Source organism: Equus caballus, chromosome 5 (genome assembly GCF_041296265.1).
Source record: "Equus caballus isolate H_3958 breed thoroughbred chromosome 5, TB-T2T, whole genome shotgun sequence".
In the NCBI taxonomy this organism is placed as follows: Eukaryota; Metazoa; Chordata; class Mammalia; order Perissodactyla; family Equidae; genus Equus; species Equus caballus.
The window spans coordinates 62458369-62480723 of NC_091688.1; the positions used below are offsets into that span (position 1 = coordinate 62458369).

The window sequence follows — 22355 nt, forward strand, 5'->3', positions numbered from 1 at the left end:
TGGGGCGAGGTCCCCCCCTTGAATATAAGAAACAGTCATTCTGGAATATGTGAATACTGAGGCAGGGCTGGACTCAAGGGCATTTCCACTGCAGTCAGGTCAGCTGGTCCCTGCAGTGTGGGGATGGGCCTAGGGGTAGGCAGAGAAGTGACCGAGAGAAGACCCCTCTGCAGACCCCAAGAGCAGGGGTACTTCATTTTTAAGTTCTCCCTTGTGTAATACCCTTCTATTATTACAAAGCCTTTGGCAAATCCGAACAAACTTTATTTCATGATCTTGGCTATCACTGCAGGGAACTGGAGATAGGGCCTATGTCCAAGTTGGGCAAAATGGCACAGGGGAGAGCAGCGGCAGTCTGTCTTGAGACAAATGAGGGTAACTTCAGAAACGGAAAGTAATAATTTGGATCCCTATGGCAGATTTTGATGAGAAGAAACTACCAGAAATAGTCTGGGGAGCATGTAAACACTTGTTAAGGGTTTCCCAGAAGTATCTGGAAACAGGACCTGTTAATAGACGATACTTCTGCAATTAAAAGAGATGGAGTCGAGACTACAGTGATTTAGGCATACAGGGTGTGGAGAGTTTGGACATCTGGATTACAGATCTTATTCTCTCTAGTCCTCACAACCACCCTGCAAGGTGACTATCATTTTGGAGAGTGAGGCTCAGGAAATGCCTAACCCGAGCCTGCAGGACAGGCAAAAGGCAGCGCGGGGCTAAGTCGGTTATTCTGGTATGCCACACTGCCTCTCTCAATAAAATTTATCTGTGGGCTTCCTTTCAAGACCCTCAAGAACAGAAGATGGTGTCATTTTCTTCCATTCCACAGCCAGACCGGGAGAACCCGAGGGATAGAGTGGGAGACGGCAACTGCACAGAGAAAAGAGGGAAAAACTTTTCTCTTAACAGAAACTGAGGCTTCTTGCTTTTTCCTTTAACTTCCCACTTCCTCATCTACAAATGAATCAACACCTACACCCATTCTCATCTCTTTTCTTCCCCTCAGATAAAGTTCTCTTTTCCCATTTAAGCCACTCTTCTACCTAAGCCCCGGGCTTCCTTCTCCCTCTCCTCTCAGACCCTGTTCCATCTGCCGCTCTCTTTCTTGTACTTTCCATCCCGTCCCTGCTGGTTCCTACCCCTGTGCCCATAAATACGTTCTAATCTCTCCCACCTTAATCCACTACTTTAAACTCAAATCTCCTTCTAACTATGGACTGATTGACTTTTTCCTATTGTTATCCACACTTCTCAGAAAACAAAGATTTATAGTTATTCCCTCTACTTCCTTACATCCCAATAATTTCTCAGTTCATTCTCAACTCAACTAGCTTATGCCTCCATTTATGTTACCCTAACATCTTAATGAATACTTAAAAAAAACCTTTTTAAACTAGTTTCATATACACACAGTAAAGTGCATATAAGTGTACCGTGCAAAGAATGATCACATAGGGAACACACCTATGTAACTGCCACCAGGTTAAGAAACAGGATGTCACTAGCACCCCAGAAGCCCTACGGTATTCTCCCAGTCATTACTCCCTCCTTCCTCCCTAGATGTAACATCATCCTGGCTTCTTATTTGATATATTACTTTTGCCTGTTTTTAACTTTACATAAATGGAAGCTTACATTATGTGCTCTTTTGTGTCTGGCTCTTTTGCTTGACCTTATGCTTGTGTGAGGTAGCTATGCTATTGCATGCAGCAGTGGTTCATTCATTTTTACCCCTGTATAGTACTCCATTGTAAGACTATGCTGCAATTCATCCATTTCATGGTTCATGGACATTTGAGGTTATTTCTACTAAGATTTCCATGAATATTCTTGAGCATGTCTTTTTGTGTACATATGCATATATTTCTTCATCTGTTTTTAAAGGAAGGGAGTAGTTTGGTTGGAACCACCATAAAATAGATTGGGAAAATTAAGGCACAATCATATTCAACCAATTGGACAAGTTTATCATGAATGACCACTACACTTACGCAGAGATGCATAAAACACCGATGCAGCCAAGAGAAGGGACTTGAGGAAGAGATGTGTCCTTGCATATGGGAACACACAGAGAATAGGGAACAGAAACAGACGGTGTAATTAAGTACAAAATTGCATAGGCCCAGAGTAGAGACAACATTTAGAACCTCCGGGCTAAGACCAGACAGTTTAATACCAGGGTTGGATTCCTCACCCCTGCTCATCCATAGTCTGTGACAGGAGAGTCACCTGGAGGCCATGCATGGGAGAGAGAAGGGGCTGTAAATCTGGGGGTCAATTCCATAGATCCCAGACATATTTCTGCCACAGTGTCTTCTTCCCTCTGCGTCTCACACCTGAAACTGAGGCTAAAACCTCTGTGAATGGAGAAACTTCAGATGGACTCTGCACTCCGTCCACCCTTCTCACCCTACAGGTACAGGTTCTGGGAGGGCGAGGGAAGCCAGGGCAGATGCCCCAGAGCAAATGGGGTTTAGCAGATGCAAATTTTCATGCCCGACAGCTGAAGCCTGAGGTCTGGGTGTGTTTGGAAGCCAATGAAGGTAAGAAGGGTGGAGGACGAGCTGAAAGGCTGTGTTAGGATTGGGGATTAGAAGAAGGGAAGTGTGGATAGCTGCGACCATCATCAGTGCCATTATCATCATCATCATCATCCCTGAGATTTGTAGCACGTAAGACTTTACAAAGAGCTTTCTATTCCTTCACTTTCACATCTCTGTGGGGTGGCAGGGCAGGAATTACCCCAGTTTTGCTGACCCCCCAAGAACATGTTATATGGAAGGCAGGGTTAGGACACTAAGCCACATCTCTAGTCCCTCCTCAGGAGCCTATGAGGGCTCCCGTCGGTTCGCTAGGAAAGTGAAGTAGGGACAAGAGCAACGCAGGGACACGTGTCCCCCGGGTGGAAGGTCAAATGTGACAAGAGATCTAGAAATGGCCAGAGGCTAAAGCAGTTGCAGGGAGAGAGATGGAGGGGTTGGAAAGGTGCGACAACTCTGAAAACTCCAGCCGCTTCTGGGCTGAGTCCGGAGCCACCTGGAAGGTGCACCGATGCCCACAGGGCACTCTCGGTCCTTGCCGAAGGTAGGGGGTGACTTCGACCCCGCGCGCTCGGGGACTGCGGGGTTCGGAAAGTCTAGCTTCCCGGGGCGCCCCACAGAGGGTGGGAACGAGGCGGCGCCGCCTCCACCCGGACGCGCGTCGAGCGCCCTCTGTCACCCCACGCCGCCCTGCCCGGGCCGAGGGAAGAGCGGGCCCGCCCAGGTGCGCCGGGGGTTGGGCCGCAGTCCGGAAGGTGCGCCGCCGGCCCCGCCCCAGGCCTGTCCCCCCGACCTCCCCCCGCGTGAAAGTGAAAGTGTCGGGGCTCGCGGAGGTCGCGCACGGGGGGGCGGGGCCGGCGCGGACCCGGGAGCGGGCGCCGGGCACTCAGGGGCCATGGATGGGCTCGGCCGCCGCCTCCGAGCCAGCCTGAGACTGAAGCGCGGCCATGGGGGTTAGTGCCGGGCTGGGGCGCGCCGGAGCCGGGGCGCGGGCAGCGCGGGGACCGGGACAGGACAGGAGGCTGCCCGCGCGGGGGCCAGGGGAGGGCGCGGAGGGTCGGGAGCTGGGGGCACTGCGAGGGGCCTTGAGGAGGGCTGGGCAGGGGTCAGGGAGCTGGAGAGAGGGCGCAGGTAGAGATGGAAAGGGGCAGGTGGGTACTGGGTCGGAGGTCGGAGGAGTGTCCAGGCAGCGTGGGTGGGGGGAGGCGGCCGGCCAGAGGAAACCGTTGTGGGGCCCCGGGGCCACGTGTCCTTTCAGCAGGAAGCTTGCGGCGCAACCGCAGGGTGCCTGAAGCGCCCGTGCCGCAGAGCCCTCCTGGGAGACCCCGCCTCGGACCCGCGGCCGCCCCGCCCCGGAGCCCAGCCAGGCGGGACGCAGGCGCGCGCCCCTGCCCCGCAGGCCGCCACGGGCTACAGCAGCTCGTCTCCCCTACGACGTTACCACCCCTACCCGCGGGCGGCGAGGAGCCCTGGAGAGCGTGGCGCGAGCGGGACTTGGGCTAGAACGTGCTCAGCTGCTTCCTTAGTTTGTGAACCAGACAGGTCACGCCTCCCATATCCCCCGACTGCCTGTCAGTGAAGTGAGAATAATTGCCCCTCTAGGGTTGTGGGGAGTAAGTTAGAAATCGATATTCATTTCTGTTCTTCTTAGCAGGGGTGCTGGGCGTTGGAAGAAAGGCAATTCGGAATTCAGTCATTTTTCCATTCATTCAACAAACATTTGTTGTTGCTTACCACTAGCCCGTGGGTCCTATGGCTGAGCAGCCGTAACCCTTGGATACTTTGCCCAGAGGTTTCACCTTCTGAGGAGAAAAGAGCCAATTGAAAAATAAGCAAGCGTCATTCCCAGACATCCCACCCCTTCTAACACTGGCAAGTCAAGAGGTGGAGCGAGACCCCCTCCTGCTCCAAGCCCCAGAGCTAGGGAGACCTGGGGGTGTGATCCGTGCTCCTTCTGCCGTCACCCCTGCCCCCCTTGCTGTTCTCCCTAAACACAGGTTTCCAGTATCTGGTCGTTCCACCCACTTCAAGGCAGAGAGGTCAGAGACCATGAGTTGGCGCAGAGGCCTGGGATGGCACAGTGGCCGGCGCAGAATGCAGGGTGGCGCTGGGGTCCTCTCTTCTCTGGAGAGCACTGGCCTGGTCTTTCCTGGTCTCCCTCAACCCTCAGAAGGCTGTGTGAATGGAAGGGGTCTGCTCCCTGCAGCCCAGAGGAGACAGGCCAATTGTTCCCACCCACCTGGGCCCCCAAACAGGCCTGATGATTGTGTCTGGAGCAGCTTCCTGGACACTGAGGAACTGTGACATGAGCAGCTGTATTTCTTGTCCTGAGGTCTGGCACCTGTCTGTCCAGGAGAGTGTGCCCTTTTCATCTTCTATACCATCCTCCACCTTCCTGGGGAGTTCCCCTCCTTTTGCCCTTTTGGCCCCAGGGTAATCGTGTGGTAGGAGGGTGTGTGTGTGTGTGTGTGTGTGTGTGTGTGTGTGTGTGTGCGCATGTGCAGATGATCCTGGTGGGGGGAGTGGCAGTGGTGATGGTTCTGGGTTGAGAGCTGCTGAGCCAGAAGAAGAAGGGCCAGCTTTCCAGATGGAGGTTCCAGAATGTCCTCTTACCTATTCTAGCTGGTTCTGGGGCTTTCTTCAGGTGGCTGTGGGAGTGGCTTCCGGGTGGAGGAACAAGTGTAACCAGACTCCTGACTTCCCTAGAAAGGGTGGCTCCCTCCTCAACTGAAAACTCAGGATAATAATTCCTTTCTAGGGCACTGGAGATTGAATGAGATGAGCTATATTAAACGTGTATTTGATGGATGTTTTCTCTTCTGCTTTCCTCTTCTGTTGAAAGGGAGGAGAAAGGAATCTTTTTCTGGATTTCTGGAGCCTCAGCCCAAAAGTCTATTAACTTTTTTTTGTTTGAGTTTGTGAGTTTTGTTGTTCTCTTGGCTCTCATGATAAACCAGGAGGAAAGGGGCTCAAAATGCAACCCAAAGGATTTAGGGAAAGGAATAATTTCCTGAGGTTCTGGAATGATCAGAGAAAAGATTGTGGTTCTCAAAGCCCTCAACAGGAGGCACCCCACATTTGTAGGATGTGTGGTGTGTACTACATCCAGAAGGCAGAGCATGCACATGGAACTCATAATTCTCACCCCCAACACATACTGTGAATAGTCCCAGACTAGTCCCTGAATCACCCCGTGCCTCAGTTTCTCTATCTGTATCAGCTTGTTCCTCAGACAGGTGTTGAAGATTGAGCAACAAGTGTACGCGGGTTGTGAATAAGGCGTGGTGATGGTTCACAGTGTTCTGGGTCACTGTTCTCACCATTAAATCCTTATTTACTGTGACTGGGTTTCCCCCTGGGAGTCACGGCTGGGCCATTGATTACTGGCTTTTACTAGGCCCACAAGAGTCAAGTCTGGAGCTCTTAAGAACAAGGCACCCCTATTCCAGCACTGCACTTTCTTCCCAAGGGCTCTAATTCTTGCAGGGATGGCAGACACTGGCACCAAACCCTTTTACTTCCTGGCTCCTCTTAGAGGCAGCTTCCTGGCAGAAGTCCTTCTCTCTTACCCCATGCGTTCACTTATTTAAGGGTTTCTCTGAGAATCCTAGGTGACTTATTGCTATTCTTTCTCTCTTCCCCAGCCTCCAGACACAGCCTCTAGATACCACTAGAGCCCCAGGGGCCAGCTGCTCTGCTTTTAGCTTGGGCAGAACTGTTGACCTGGCCCAACAGGGAAAGAAGACTGAGCAGTAGTCGGGGTGGGGTGGAGATCACCCGGCTGTTTTCCACTGTGCTGAGCGACCCTTAGGCTCCTGATGCAGCCAGTCCCTTAACCAGCCCAGGGAGAATGTCCTGAGTCAGTGCTTCCTATTGAGAAGAGGGATTCTTTGCTGGAGGCTCAGAATAGGGCTCAGTGAGAGAAGTCTGTCTTAGGACATTTACAGGGGGTGAGGGATGCACCCTTGTAGATCATCCTGAAGTATCAGGAGCTCTCCAGCTCAGAGATCGACGTTCTTCCTATTTCATCACCAGGAGAGGAGGCTTGTAGATTTGTACTCATTTCCAGGACTCCCTCTTGCGAGGACAGTTTCTCCATTTAGATAATTAGTGGGCCAAGTCTCTTGATCTTAACCAAGGGGGGCGATGGCCTCCTGGCTGTGGGGACTGTTTGGTCCTGTGCTCTTGCTTGCAGCCCTGAAGTCCTGGAAGTTCTGGAGCGTGGCAGGTGGCCTTGCACGAGTTTTCCATTACTTTGACCAAGTTGAGAGGTGAAAGGCCAGGAATCAAAGTTATGGAGATATAAAATCTCTGTCCTGGGGCTGGTGAGGTTCCAGTGCCCACAGTCTGGTGCTATCTGGCATTTTTCACTGTCCCGAGCTTGTAAATAAAACCATTGCACAATCTGCAACCCAGAATTCAGAGCTCTTAGCCCACAAGCAGCTGGGCCTTGGAGGTGTTTGCTCATGACCTTTTTAGTCTCACCACACCCTGGGGCTCCTGGGAGGAGCTGAGGTCTGAGCTGTAGTGCCAGGATGCTGTCTCTGTCAGTACGGGCGTTCTGCTGCCTTCCTGGGTCCCGTCACATCCTTCCTGCTCAGCCATTGGGTGCACAGGATGGAAACTGCTCTCCCCTATCTGGAAGATGGCGCGTGGTGTGGTTTCATAGAGCCGTGGTTGGAGACTGAAGCAGCAGCCCCTTTCTCAGGCTTTCTGTAGCTAGTCTGTGTTGGAGGAAAGAGAAGCACTCCATGCCCTGCAGGTCCGAGAAGATGGAAGGACAAGTAGTAGGCGGGATGTTCAGGCTCTTCCGCAACCGCCTTCCTCGACTCCGCGCAGGTCTGGACTGGATTGCCCACTTCCTTTGTTCCAGGGTAACCCTTGTCGATGGGGCTGTTTCTTCCCTTAAATGCTTCTTCCTCCTCTTCCTTTTATATCTTGACCTCTACCCAGTCTCCCATGTGACTGGGCCGGGAGGTTTCCCCTGTTGGTTTGGGAGCTGGTCATGCCCTTCTTGGGGGTTGGTGTGGTCACAGCCACGTGTCATTGGGCCTTTTCTGATTTAGCAAGTACAAGTCTGATCAAGGCGCACAGTTCCAGGCATTGCCATGGGCCCCCACTGTAGGCAGAGTCTTTGTGCTGCTCTGGGGCAGAGGGCGACCCAGGTGGCCTCCCCAGTACATTTCCTTGGGTTCCAAATCAGTGGTTTCTTTCCTCCTCTTGGCTCCTTGTTGTTTCGAGTCTCCCAGGGCAGGCATGGAAACTGCCCAGTTGGCTCTGGTCCTGTTCCAGGACCTGAGGAGCTGGGCAGGCTCCAGGGACCTCAGCGTTGGCATGGCGGCCTTCGGGTGCGGAAGTTCCTTGGAGCCTCACAGACTCTACTTGAGGCATGCATCAATGAGATACCAAAAGGGCCCTGGTGTCTTGGTTTCAGGACCTCCCCAGGACAATCAGGGGGAAGCTGTAAAGGAGCCGGAAAGAGCCCAGGAGCTCTGTCTACCTAACTTTGCTGGAGGGCAGCACTTCTTTGAATACCTCCTTGTGGTTTCCCTCAAAAAAAAGCGTTCAGGGGATGATTATGAGCCCACGATCACCTACCAGTTTCCCAAGGTAAGGACTGAGGAGGGGGCAGGGGGAGACAGAGGATTGGGCTGCTTGAGAGGTATAGGCGGGTGCTCTCTCCCTCTCCCCACCCTGCCGGGCTTGAATCTGGGGCTGCCCTGAGCTGGCTGCTCCTGTCTCCTTCAGGCCCAGCCCTATTTTCTGTTATCACCCACAGAATCTAGGCCTGGCTTCTTTGTGAGGAACTGATCTAGGCTCCCTGGCCAGGAAACTAGGCTAGTTCTTTTGCCCCTTTGGGGACCCCGAGTTCTTCCAAATTCCATCCTCAGTCACCCTTCTCTGTAGAGAAGCTTACCTCCTGCCAGAGCTCCTTGCAGGAATCCCCTCCCTGGGATAGATGGGAAGGAGGGTGGGCAGGCACGTAGCTGGTGGGCAGGCGCAGCCTGTGGCCACGGCTCAAGTGTCAGGCTCCTTCTTGTCTGGTCCAGCACTGGGTGAAGGGGCAGGGATATGACATCCTTCTCATTAACCCTGATGGCGTGGCAACTGAGCTGGCTGCTTCTTGTCTCTCATGTGGTATCTCTCTAATGTGGTCCTCCCAGGAAGCGAGCCGGTCTCTGGGCCTGTCTGGGCCGTGGCCCTGGCCCCCTTCCTGACTATGTAGATCTTCAGGATACTGAAGTCCAACTCAGGGTCCTGTAGACTTGGCCCAGGAGGGGCTGTTTCAGCCTTGGGGTCGTTCCAGCCAGACCCAGAATAATGTCCCCGTGCAGTGACAGGCAGAGGCACGCTTTGAGCCCCCATCAGTGGAAAAGCTTATTCTCAGACTGCTTTAGAGGCTCAAAAGAAGCCCACCAGGCCTCCAGCCCTCCTCCTGCCCCTCCCTCCACCATCCACTTGTCTCTTTTCCTGTTCCTTATAGCGGGAGAACCTGCTTCGGGGCCAACAGGAGGAGGAGGAGCGGCTGCTCGGAGCCATCCCCTTGTTTTGCTTCCCAGATGGGAATGAGTGGGCACCACTCACTGAGTATCCCAGGTAATTGCTTGGTCCTGGTACGGGGGAATCTGGGATTGGGGGAGAAGGGACAAGTGTGAGCCATGTGGTTCTTGTGGCCCCTCCCTTTGTGTGTAGGCCGACTTCTTGCCAGCTTCCCTCCCGCTGGGAGGGACTGGAGCGGGTTCATTCATAAACTTCTTGCCTGAGGTCCCTTAAGGCCAAAGATCTTAGTTAACCTGGTTGACCAGTCACCTCTTTCCAGAGACAGGTGAGGTTCTCTTACCTGCCCTAGGACTGAGGGTCACTGTGTTTTGACTCTGCTACTGGCAGAAGCTGGACTTAAAAGAAGGTGTTTGGCCTCGAAGAAGGCCACATAGCAAAGTCCTTTACAGCATGAGCCCTGGAATTCGACTGCCTGAGTTTGAATTTTGGCTTTACTGCTATGTGTTGAATGACCTTGGATAAAAACCTCCTCTCGGAGCCTCAGTTCCTTCATCTTTAAAGTGGGGATAATAATTGAACCCACCTCAGAAGTTGTTGTGAGAATTAAATGAGATGATGCATTTAGAGCGTGACATTAATAAGCTCTTAACAAGTTACTGGCGTTATTCTTACTCTCCTTATTAATCAGCAGCTCCCCTTTGCCCACTTCACCCCACTCAGCACCCTCTGATGCTGACCACCTTCCTGTCTTAGAATCTTGTGAGCAGGGACCGGCCCAGTGGCGCAGTGGTTAAGTTCACATGCTCCCCTTCAGTGGCCCAGGGTTCACCAGTTTGGATCTCGGGTGAGGACCTAGGTACTGCTTGTCAAGCCATGCTGTGGCAGGCGTCCTACATATAAAGTAGAGGAAGATGGGCACAGATGTTAGCTCAGGGCCAGTCTTCCTCAGTGAAAGGAGGAGGCTTGGTGGTGATGATAGCTCAGGGCTAATCTTCCTGAAAAAAAAAAAAATAGAATCTCGTGAGCAATGCAAACCGGGTCTTGTCTGCTCTTCCCCAGGGAGACCTTCTCCTTCGTCCTGACCAATGTGGATGGGAGCAGGAAGATTGGATACTGCAGGCGCCTCTTGGTCTGTGCAGCCCAGAACTGCCCCCTCCTCTCTGCAGCCTGCTCGGCTCCACAGCTGGGCTGGCTCAAGCCTCAGCTGCAAAAGCCAAGGCTCGCTGGCAGTGGTGCTTGTAGAGAGAGCAAAGCCCAGCACCTGCTGCCATGGTAGTGCCCTCTGCAACCCCACGAGAACAGAGACACACGCCCCCCCTCGCCCACCCGGGGGACCTTTGCTGACCAGGCTTCAGCTGTTGCTCTCCCCAGCTTTCAACAGCTCCCGTCTGTGGGAGGCTCCAGCCTAAGCTGCTCTCCACCTTCTCCCTCCCGGCCTCGTTGCTGTGGCCGGTGGAGCCTCGCAGAACATACACTAGGATTTGGACAACTAGGTTCATTTCTTGGGTCTCTCTGAGTCACTTTTCCAGGGCTCTCCTCTCTAGCCACTTCCTCATCTCTACAGCACTCTTGCTTCCTGTCTTTGCTAACCCCAGATGGCATTGGTGCTGATGGCGGCAGTGCTTGCCAGTGAACCCACCCAACCCCTCAAGGCCAACTTCTGACTTTGGTGGCCCCTCTGGCCTCCCTGCTGCTTATCCCGTGAATGGGACCCCAGCGCATCCAGGCCTTCCTCCATCTGGCCCACCATTTACCATGAATCCCCCAGCCGCAGCCCCCAGCCTCGTGCCCCATCAGCCCCAGTCGGGTGAGGCCCCAGGGATGCTGCAGCACTGAAGGAAACTCTCTGTCTTCCCCCAGCCCGCCGGCCGCGGCCCTCGCCTCCCCAAGGTGTACTGCATCATCAGCTGCATTGGCTGCTTCGGCTTGTTCTCCAAGGTAGGGGGGTGGGACGGGATTCCTCAGGGGCCTGTTTGGCCTGTTCAGCTTCCAGGTCTGCCTGCCCTGCCTGTGCTCTCTGAGCCCTGAGTGGAGCTTCTACCTCAAAGCTGGGGGCAGCAGAGGCACACTGGTGATACTGAGGCAGAGAGGGGCTTGGACTCCACTTGATTTTAGGGAAAAGTGGGAACTGAACCTAGGGGACTGTCTTCCCTGCTGGGAGACCCACTGCTCCCACTCTAGTCAGGTGAGAAAGCAATTGGAGTAGGACAGTGGGAAGAGCCCAGGTTAAGAATTGGGAGTTTCAGGAAACTTTTGCCCTGAGGTTCATTTTCCTCCTCTGTCAAATGCATATAATGATCCCTCACCTTCCTACCTTACAGGCAGGTGTGAGGCTTGGATGAGGTGATATATGAGAAAGGGAGAGCACTAAACAGATATGGAGACAATGATTATACAGTGGGGGTCCTGAGACTCCCTCCGACTCCTTCCAGGTTGGAAGAGAAGTTGAGGCCCCCGGGACTCTCTTGCTGGAGCTAATCTGAGACCCAGTACTCCTGAGTCAGGAGCAGAGCAGAGTCCCTCAGAAGGGATGGGGTGTGTCTTAGTGGCCACAAAAGGGCTTCAGTGTGCTCTGCCCCCAGCAGGCCCCTTGGAGGTTGAAGGGAGGAAAGTCCGTCAGCCTTTGCTTGGGAAGAGCGTTTATCTGTGCAGGGCTCTGAAGGACGGAGGCAGTCCTGGCCTTGGGGAGTCTCCAGGGGAAGTTGGAGGGCCGAGTGGTGCCCAAGAGGCCCAGCCTTCTAGGCTCCCCCTCCCACCAGCAATAAAGAACATGGTACCATCATGGATGATGAGTTTACTCTGGGATGTCTTCCTGGGGAAGGTGCTTTATGTTGATGTTAGGAGAAGGGAGGAATATGGGTTGATAGAGAGAGGATGAAAAGAAGAAGGCTAGGAAAAAGCAGGTCTTGTGCAGGACATAAATAGCAGACTGGTCTCTCACAGTTGAGAGAGAGAACCAGGTGTCGGAGAGGCCCGAAGGTACATGACGATTGGCTGCACCAGTGAGGGAGCCTCACACGTGGGGTCTCTGCCACCCTCCTGGTAGCATCCCTTTGAGCCACGCCTCCCGTGGTCCTTTTCTGTGCAGATCCTGGATGAAGTGGAGAAGAGGCATCAGATCTCCATGGCAGTCATCTACCCGTTCATGCAGGGCCTGCGAGAGGCGGCCTTCCCTGCTCCTGGGAAGACTGTCACCCTCAAGAGCTTCATCCCTGACTCGGGCACTGAGGTGGGTCAGCAAAACGGGCTGGAGGGGCAGGCTTCTGTGGCACTTCTCATCACAGTCCTTCATTCACCAGGTTAATATACAGAGAACGGAGCCAGGCAGGGACTGGGACTTGACTAGAATTCTTGGCAGAGCTGAAAATCAAACCCAGATCTTCTGATCCTCCCAACCTGATACTTACAAGGATGTACTTGAACTCACTGTTCAAGCTACCCAGACTTTTATTTATAATAAATAAACCATGTAAGGTGAGGTTCCTGGTGCTAGGATGGACTTCGTCCCCAGCCCCCAAACTACCACTTTTTCCCATTACCACCTTTATCTTCCTGTGTCTGTCTGTTATCTCTACCTGGGTGCCATCTGTCTATTTCTTATCACCTGTCCCCACCCTTGAGTCCCCACCCATGCCACACGGGGATGCCATTGTTTTAAGGCACTAAGCAGACTGAGGCAGCAAACAGAACATTGTTTTCAGAATTCCAGTCCTGATCCCTGGTCCTCTGGATCATCTGTGTGTCCCTCTGAACCTTGGCTTCCCCCTGCAAAAATAAAGGGAGGGGCTGGGCTTTTTCACTTATTCAAAGAATAAGTATGCAATGCTTGCCGTGTGCCAAGCTAAACTATTTTCTGGATATAAAGTAGTGAATAAAATGAACATGGTTCTTGATCTCATGGAGCTAAAAGTCTAGTGGGGGACGTTGAGTGAGAAAGCACAAATAAATATATAATTAAAAATCATGTGATTGTGATGAAAGGAAAAAAACAGGATACTACATAAGAAAATGATGGGAAATACATGTTGCACTAGGTGTGTGGCCCGGGAAGTCCTCTGAGACAAAAAGGAGGATGAGAGTGAAGGGAGAAGAGCCATCCAGGGGAGGGCCTAACCTCTGAAGGACCTCAGGAGGGAAGAGCGATGTACTCAAGGAACAGAAAGGACTGCTGTGGCGGCATGATGAGGGGTTGGGGTGCGCTCAGTGTGGGCCCTGCCAGGGATTACATCAGTGCTATCCTCAGAGCCGAGGGAAACCATGGATGGGTTTTTAGCAGGGGAGAGACAGGATCGGATTTACTCCTGTTGGGAGAATGGAGTGGAGGCTGGTCAAGACCCAGCATTTTGGGATCTGTGTGATTTTTCAGTGTGGTGACTCTCTGGTTTCCCCACAGTTCATCTCACTGACGCGGCCTCTGGACTCCCACCTAGAACACGTGGATTTTAGTTCTCTGTTGCAGTGTCTCCGTTTCGAGCAGATTCTGCAGATCTTTGCCTCTGCAGTGCTGGAGAGAAAAATCATCTTCCTGGCAGAAGGTCTCAGGTGGGTCCAGACACTGAGTGGCTCACCTAAACTGACTGGCATCCCTGGGTTCAAGGGAACATGCTGGAGGGCCCTCAGAGGAAATCAGGCTGTGGGACCCGTGTGCTCACCTGCTGCGTCGAGGTCTTGATCTGCGCCGTCTAGAGAAATAGCTGTTGCAATTCCCCTGCTTCTGCCTCCAAACTTGACTGCTGCCTAAGCCTGAAGAAGGTTCCCAATTTAGTTCTGAGTAAGGGCATGAAGCGTTCCTGGGCCAGCCCAGGCACAGACTAATTAGGGTGGATGCAGATATGATTGTGCTCTTGAAAGGCTGAGGGAGGGACCGGCATGAGGACAGGGCAGGAAGGCATATAATGGTATGAAGGTCAAGCCCATCTTCTGTAACAGCAAACACATCTCATCTGTCCATTTGCTCACTCATTCAGCAAACATGTATTGTGTGTCAACTGTTTGCCAGATGCCAACCATTAAGAAGATATGGACAAATAAGACATGGTTCCTTGACCTTAAAGGGATGTAGAATTATGTAGTGGTTGAAAGCATAGGTGTTGAAATCAGCAGAACAAGGTTCGAGTCCTGTTCTTCCACCTTTAGCTACATGGTTCCTCTTAGGTTAGTTTCTTAACTTTTGATGTCATGATTTTCTTATCTGTAAAATGGAGATAATGATTGTACCTACCTCATAAGGTTGTGATGAGGATTAAATTAAATAATGCACCTTAGGTACCTAGTGTCCTGCAGGCACATGTTGGTAAGTGCTGGCTATTATTCTTAATAATAAGTTCACAGTTGAATATATCCGTGTGTATAGTGGAAGCAGGGTACTGTCATGTCCTGGTCTCTATGTCTTAGAGGCTTCAAGTCTGAGAAAGACATGGGGAGACATGTGACAGAATGGTGAAGGAAAAAAAATATAAAGCAGTCAGAGGTTGGCCTTCTGTTCATGTCTGGGGAGGGAGAAAGCTGATGATATTGGGCTGACAATCCTGGTTCTATCTTTTAGGGAAGAGAGGAAGAAACGGGATGTTAGGGACCCAAACGTGAGGCCAGAGGGTCAGGTGAATGTTATGGGTTTCAGAGAAAAGGAAGCTTGGGCAGGCGACGGGGTCTGTGGGTTGGAAATTCTATAAAAATCAGTGATAACCAAAACGGCACTAGTTCTAGGCTAATCCTTGAGGGAAGTGGTCTAATCTTTTCCTTTGAAAATAGTTCTCCCACTCTCAGCCCTGTAGGGAAGTGAGAGTCTCTGTTGTGGCTGGAGCTGGATTCTGGCCTTTCCCCCTAAGATGAGTGTTTAGGGAGTGGAGGTGACTCCAGGCGTCAGCTGGCCTGGACATGGGCAAAGGCTGGCAGGACTTACGTCTCAGGCGTTAACTTTCTCCAGGGCAATCCCACCACCCGCCATTTCCTTCCCATCCTTCCCACGCGGTGTTGTCAGATCTCTGAAGCACAGGCAGGGAGGGGACTTCCAGTCAACCTAAGCCTTGGCCAGACTCGCAGAGACACTCCTTCTAACTCAGGAAGTGCTAGCTTGATACTAAGAATTGAAACAAAGTTTCCGCATCTCTGTTTTTATTGGCCTTGGTTTGGGGGCAATTTAGAGAAATGGAGAGCCGGGAAAGGTAGTGGAGAATAGAGAAATCAGAGCGCGGGGTTGGGTTGTGTGTGTGTGTGTCCGTCAGGAGATGAGGAGTGGGGCCTGAGCTGTGACTTAGGCAGTAATCACACAGGGAATACTTCACTGGAAAGGGTAGGGGAGCCACCTCTGGGGGACTTTCCGGGTAGGAATTGCTGAGCAGAGGTTCCTGGAAGCTAGGAATTTCCCAGGCTAACTGAAGCACCAACCTGGTAACTTTAAATAACCTCAAGTGGCCAGAGGGAGCTGTGAGCGGTAAAGACCGGGGATGAGGGTGGACAGACATGAGGAAATAGGGCTTCGCCCCTCTGCTGTGCCCAGTGTTTACATGTTTATCTCCTTAGCGACACTGTGAGTTCCTTAAAAGCAGAGTGTCTTCTGTTTCCTTCTCTCCATGTCCTCAGCACAGTGGTGACGTGCAGCAGGGGCTCAATCAATGATCTGTTTGAGTGAAGGCGTTTCTTCTTCCCTCCTCTCTTGAGAGACAACTTTTATTTTTGGCCAGTAGGGACTTGAGAAGACTAAGTGGGAAAAGAAGGATCAAACAGAGGCCCCATCCTTGATGAGAGGAGCCTCAGCTTCCCCTGGTTTCTGGCCCTGCCCTCTCAGCTCCGAGCAGTCACAAGCTCTGTGACCCTCCTGGCTCTCACACTTGCCTTTGCGTTGGTGCAGGCAGCTCTGGAAGCAGCTGCTGTCGGTGGTGGGCTGTGTGGGGGTGCACAAGGGTTGGGGCGCAGGGAGGCCCCTCTCACTCTCGTTCTGTGTGCCCTGTCCCCAGCACCCTGTCTCAGTGCATCCATGCTGCGGCCGCACTGCTCTACCCCTTCAGCTGGGCACACACCTACATTCCTGTTGTCCCTGAGAGCCTTCTGGCCACCGTGTGCTGCCCCACTCCCTTCATGGTTGGAGTACAGATGCGTTTTCGGCAGGAGGTTATGGACAGCCCCATGGAAGAGGTATGATGCCACAAGAAGAGGGCGGGATTGGGAGCCAGGAAGACAGGCATTTGGATCTCAGCTCTGCCACTAATAACTGTGTGATTTGGGGCAAGTTGCTTAATTAATGTCTTTAAGCCTGACCTTCCTCATCTGTAAAATGGGGATGACAGTGTCTGGTTCCTAGGGATTCTAGGGGAAATAACCTGCATAAAGCTTCTAGCCTCGTGCCTGACACAGAGTTGATGCTCAGTGAGCGTCAGCTCCCTCCTCTTGAATGATTAATGAGTAGGCTCTGGGGTGTCCCATCTCTCATCTGAATGGATGAGCACAGCTGGTCTATATAATACACACTCCACTGGAATTAATTCACATTCCTTGGAAGTGAGCTAATGGAGCCCTCCTGCAAACTAGGAGTTCTGAAAATGCAGATTTTTGTAGTAAGAGCCATCTTTCTGATTAGCTCAGAACTCAGTTGGCTAATGAAGATACAGGTCCAAATTCCCTTTGATTTTGTCAGCTTCTTATTTCTTGGCAGTGCCCCAGACACATCAGAGGGCTCAGTGGTGAAAATGGGCATTAATAGCAGAAATCTACCTCCAATGTTAGAGGAACAATTCAAAACATGTGTTCTGCTTTGAATGGTCAGTAGGAACTTTCAAAAGATAGCATGTTGCTATAATCTCAAGCCAGAACTTCTGCTTAGGCATGTCTGCACTGGCTAACCATTGACTCCCTCTGTGCAGACAAAGGGCCTACCATGGGGAGAGGCAAGGTCCAGAAGTAAGCTACTAAAGAGGCATAGAACCAGCCCTAATGGGAAGATTTCTCCAATTTAAATAAGAAATAACCGAGGTCCAGAGAACTCAATTGACTTATCTGAGGCCACATAGGCAATGATGGAACCTAGCACAGTTCTTACACAAGTGTTGCTGAGAAGTAAAGAAGCAGGCTGTTTCCCTTCCTCGCTTCCCGGGCCGTCCCAGCCCTCCTCAGAACTGCTGAGTACACACGCCCTTTGAACGAGCCTCTGCCTTGTGACTAACTGGGACAGAGTGTCAGCCCTGTGTTTAGCAATAAGACTTAAAATGTCCCAACCCCAGAAATTATGAAACTTCCTGATGCTGTAGCTTCAGCTTCTTGGAAGCTACAGCCAGCTGGACTGCAGCTCCTGCTATCCCGGAGCCTTGGCCTGTTTGACTGCTCAGCAGCTGCTCTGTGAAATGGACAGGGATGAGGGACGGGGAGGCCAGGGCCAGGGTGGGTGTGGAGAAGGGATTCCTTGACTCCACACAAGCGCTCTGGAAGGGATTACTCAACGGACAGTAACATTCCCAAACACTAGAAAGATTTTTGGGAACAACTTCACATAAAAATTCTTCGCACATTCTTACCTCCCAACCTCCAAATGAACAGCCTCCCCTGAATGAAGGCATCTGAGCCTATGCATACAAGTGGTTTCAGGTCTGGACGAGCTCAACTTTTCTCCGCTGATGACGGATAATTACAGTGCCTGCGCTGTCTTTTGGCACGCTTTCCAGTCCCTCTCTTTCTGTTTGTTTGGAAGAAGGGAGCATGGAGGGATCATTCACCCTCTTATCAAGACCAAGGGTCCAAACTGAAAAGAAGGCCCAGCAGGCACTTAAATGACCGACGTGAGCTTTGGGGGAACATGGTGAACTGTTGAGCACATGCCTGCCTGAAGGGGTGGCTGCACTCAGTTCCATCTGAATGTTGTCCTTTAGAAACGTGGACCAGTGGTAGAGTTCCTTACTTTTCAGAAGCCCCAAATCCAAAGTTTATGTGAAATTTTCCAATTTAAAAACAGCCATGTGCCACTTAACAACGGGGATACGTTCTGAGAAATGCATCATTAGGCGATTTTGTTGTGCGAACATCATACAGTGTACTTAATACAAACCTAGATGGTATAGCCTACTATACGTCTAGGCTATATGGTGCTGATCTTACGGGATCACCGTTGTTGACCGAAATCACTATGCGGCGCATGACTGTATTGGAAACGAATTGAATTATTTAAAAATACTCTGAGGATCAAACAAACACATCTGCAGGCTGGAACCCAACCAGCAGAGGCCTATTTGTCGCCTCTGGGCTAGACAGCAGGCCCTTCAGGCAGTGATGGGGCTGCTATAGAAGCAGGCCCTCTGGTTCCAGCCTGTGCTTGTCTGCAGCCTGTAGACACATGGTCTCCTCACTACCTTTCCTTCCCTCTTCCTGCTGACCCTGGGCTCATTTCCTTCTCTTGTTGTTTCCTGTGGGAAGGAAGCTCTGAGGGGGGTTTTGAAATAGTTCTATTTTATTCTATCCAGGCAATTGTACATAAAGCTGTTGCAAGCATTCAAAGATCAAAAGATCTGCATCCCTGTCCTAAAGCTGACCAGAGGGCAGAGAGCTGCAGGAGCGTTGTCAGGAGAGCACTGCCATCCCAAAGACAGCACAGTCCAGGCTTGGAAGCTTCTATTTCTATTAGCAGTATGACTTCAGGCAACTTCACTCCTTTGAGTCTGTTTCCTCACCTGCACAACAGAGATAGCACTTGCCTCTAGGGCTATTGGGAGGATTAAATGAGATAAGATGTGCAGAGCAGTTACCGTGTGTGCCAGGTACTAAATGTTCCATTATAAAGCAATGGTGACGACCAATGTTTTATTAAGGAGTGACTGGCTATGATTTCCCCATATTGTATTTCCCTTCTCCCTTGGCTCTCTCCCTTCTCCCTCTCCCTACACCCTCATACCTTTTCATACCCAGGAAGGGAACTGCGATTTCCAGAGGGGAATAGTGAGAAAGGAGAGTGTCACACAGGAAATGAGAATTGAAGATGCTGATTTTTTTGCTATTTGGGCTGAAAGGTACCATCTCCACTAGTACCTCTGGAGATGGGAAGTCCTCCTGAGGTCTATGAGGAAAGGGGAAGAGATAAAGCCGTTCTGTGTTTCTTTCAGGTCCTGTTGGTGAACCTTTGTGAAGGAACCTTCTTAATGTCAGTAAGTGTCTGGGTTCAGGTGCCCTGCAGGCTCACCACCAACTCAATCACTCTAGTCTCATCCATGTTCCACTCATTTTAACAAACGAAGTACTTTTGTTGAATGAGAACCCATGCTAATAAGACCTCTCCTCTCTCAAGGAGTCACGACACACAAAGACACAGATGACTTTCAACAGAGCAGTTGGTGTTAGTGCCTTTAGAGCCAGGACATAAATCAAATGCCACAGGGGTAGAGCAGAGACTTGCTAATGTTTAGAGTCAAAGTGAAGACCAAGAAACACCCTCTGCCGTTTCTCTCCTGTGTGGCCAGTTCTTTGGGGGTGGTGGGGAGGGGTGGAATTCGTGCCCTCCTCATGCTCTCGACCAAAACTTCACACCTCTTCCCTGACTGCTGGAGTTCTGAGCTCACTCTGTCCTCTCCTAGGTTGGTGATGAAAAAGACATCCTACCACCCAAACTTCAGGAAGACATCTTAGACTCTCTTAGTCAGGGGAGCGACTTACAGAGTAAGTCCTAGGCCCCTCTTATTTTGGGTTTCTCCAAAGAACTGGAGGGCATGATTCCCAACCATTAACTTCCAAACTAAAATGAACTCACTCAGCAGTCCTGGGCCAGTCCCAGAGGCCTGGATTCTTCAGCAAGTCTGAGTGTGAGATCTTATTCTTCCTAAGCAACGGTGGAAAACCCCTACCCAGTCTCCCATTGTAGTCAGTCCCTCAGTAATTATGAACCCCAGCCCAGCCCCTTCCCTGGGAGCTTTCAGCAAGCAATGAAAGCCACTTGGAGGGTAGTTTCATCCGGCTGCTGCCCTCTGAGATGGCCTCTATATGTCCCCTGCAGCTTCGGAACAAATCAACGAGCATGTTTCAGGCCCTTTTGTGCAGTTCTTTGTCAAGACTGTGGGCCACTATGCTTCCTATATCAAGCGGGAGGCAAATGGGCAAGGCCACTTCCAAGAACGGGCCTTCTGTAAGGCGCTGACCTCCAAGACCAACCGGCGATTCGTGAAGAAGTTCGTGAAGACACAGCTCTTTTCTCTTTTCATCCAGGAAGCTGAGAAGAGCAAGAACCCTCCTGCAGGTATACACTGGCAGCCCCCTGTCAATCTAAGCCTGGAGAGGGTCACCAAGTCAGCTGTGGCCCTAGGATGAAGAGGAAGGGAGGAAAGAGCCTTTCTCTCTAGGGGCCCACAAAACAGCTGTCACCTTATCAGTGTGTTTTGAAGGAAATAACCTGAAGCCTAAGAAAATGCTCCTGGGCTGACATTTTGTAGAAGTCTATTCATCAGCCAGCAGGAGGCTGTTTGCTGTTTTAGTCTGGAGCTAATTCCTATTAATGATTCCTTGTCTGTAGGCCTCTTTTTGGGCCAAATTGAATACCTGGATCTCCAGAGGCCCGTGAGGGCGAGAATCCCCAGCAGGAATGTGGGTGTGGCGGGGGAGCGCGGGAGCAGACAGAGGGGATATTTCTGATCCTCGCTCCACACTTGGCCTGGCCAGATTAGATGCCTCTGACACATCTATCTGAACCCACAGGTTATTTCCAACAGAAAATACTTGAATATGAGGAACAGAAGAAACAGAAGAAATCAAGGGAAAAGACTGTGAAATAAGAGCTGTGGTGGACAGGAGTGATTAGACCTACAGGCCAGCTTTGGACTTTGGCCCCTGCTGGCATGCTAGGCTCGGTGAAGCTCTCAGCCCCCAGAATCCACAGCCTCCTTCCGAGTCCTGGTAACTAGGTCTGGCTTCAAGCTGGTGTCTTGAGCATGGGATCCCTGGAATCAGCTTTCTCAGGACTTTGGAAGGCTCTGAGCTGTGCGCTCACAGAGCTGGGCTCAAAGCTGCATTTCCTGCAGAGGCAACAAAGAGCACGGAACAGTAGTCCAGGTGTCATAGAGACTTAGAAGTTGCTGTAACTGCCCTCTCCCAAGAACCACTATTACAAAATCCTCAACAGAGAAAGCAGTTGTGGCCGAAAGGCTCAGTCTCTCCACGTAAGAAAAGAGATCTGTGGACATGTGAGGGTAACAATAAAGATGAAGATCTTGTTGTTTATATGTATCTTTGGCTTCCACTGTTCGGGGGGAATCAGGAAAACAAGACAATACGATGTGAGAATAACCTGGACTAGAGGAGGCAGCCCTGGTCGTAGTGGGCCACAACTCTGGGGTTCTGTTTGGAGTGGCAGCATTACGGGGGTCAGCAGCTCCACTTCTGATAGGAAGAGGAGGGGATGCTGGTAAAAGCAGCAACAGTACTGGGGCCAGGGCAGCAGTTCTTGGTTCCAGTCAGGTGTGCTTCCCAGAATCCGGGGAGGAAAGGCTGCTAGCCAGAGGGCGGCACCTGCAGTCTAGGGAAACTTGAGGGTTAGGACTGTAGTTAACAGAAGCCAGTGAAGAACGCTACATTGCTTCCGTAAATAGGTCTGTCTGCATCACTTCAAGTTTGGAACCTTCAGGTTTAGTCATCCTACTTTGTTATTCTGAGAAGCCCAGTTCAACTCTTTAGCTAAAGATGGAGAGCTCCCTGCATTGACATTTTTCCCTTTGAGAAAAGAGAGTCAGAATCTTAAGAGTCTATCTTCCCTCCATACCTCTACTGGTAGCTTCTGTGAAACACTGTAAGGGATGGGAAACTTTTAGAAGCATCTTGTTTTTCAGAAGTTCCATCTTTTTAATGTATGTGTATGAGTGTGGCCCTCAGAGGCCTCTGAATTCTATACAAAGAACACAGATGTTTTTGGAGTGGGTATGGGATCTGGGGTTACCAAATTGAAGTTAAAGCCAATGTCATTTGATTCTGGGGCATAGAGACATACTGCAGATGGCAGATACTCCGCCGTCCACATGCCACCCCGAACCACACTGCTATTCTTCACAGCTTCTAAGAGTCATTGCGCCTTTTTAGGTAGATTATGGCAGTGGTTCCTAAACCCAGTTGTACCTCAAAAGGTTTTAGGACAAGGACTGGAATCCTGGGAAGCTTATGAAAATACTTTGAGGCCCCATCCCAAACCTACCAAATCATCTCTAGAGATAGGACCTGGGAGCCTGTAGTTTTTAAAGCTTCTTCAGGTAATTTTGATACCTAGCCAGGTATACGATCACAAGAAGAATCATGGCCAGCGGAGTTTACTATAAATGCACCCTTGACCTGAAGCCGATGGCCTCTACCACCATCACC

At 51.2% G+C, this 22355-nt stretch overlaps 1 protein-coding gene across 4 annotated transcripts; it reads left to right on the forward strand.

The window, feature by feature from the left end:
• Positions 1-3241: 3241 nt before the first annotated feature.
• DENND2D (DENN domain containing 2D) lies at positions 3242-21227 on the forward strand. Of its 4 annotated transcripts, none has more exons than XM_023641427.2 (12): positions 3242-3496; positions 7978-8153; positions 9028-9140; positions 10104-10173; positions 10905-10982; positions 12133-12273; positions 13438-13586; positions 16001-16178; positions 19127-19168; positions 19595-19676; positions 20011-20250; positions 20706-21227. In XM_023641427.2, exons 1-12 carry the CDS (start codon positions 3439-3441, stop codon positions 20780-20782), a joined length of 1404 nt encoding a protein of 467 aa, XP_023497195.2. In that variant the 5' UTR covers positions 3242-3438; the 3' UTR covers positions 20783-21227. The 4 variants fall into 4 exon arrangements, with proteins under 4 accessions (XP_023497195.2, XP_023497196.2, XP_001498288.3 ...); XM_001498238.5 differs by lacking the exon at positions 3242-3496 and adding an exon at positions 5997-7382; XM_070267220.1 differs by lacking the exon at positions 3242-3496 and adding an exon at positions 7090-7382 and having other exon boundaries at positions 20011-20244; positions 20700-21227.
• Positions 21228-22355: the final 1128 nt, after the last annotated feature.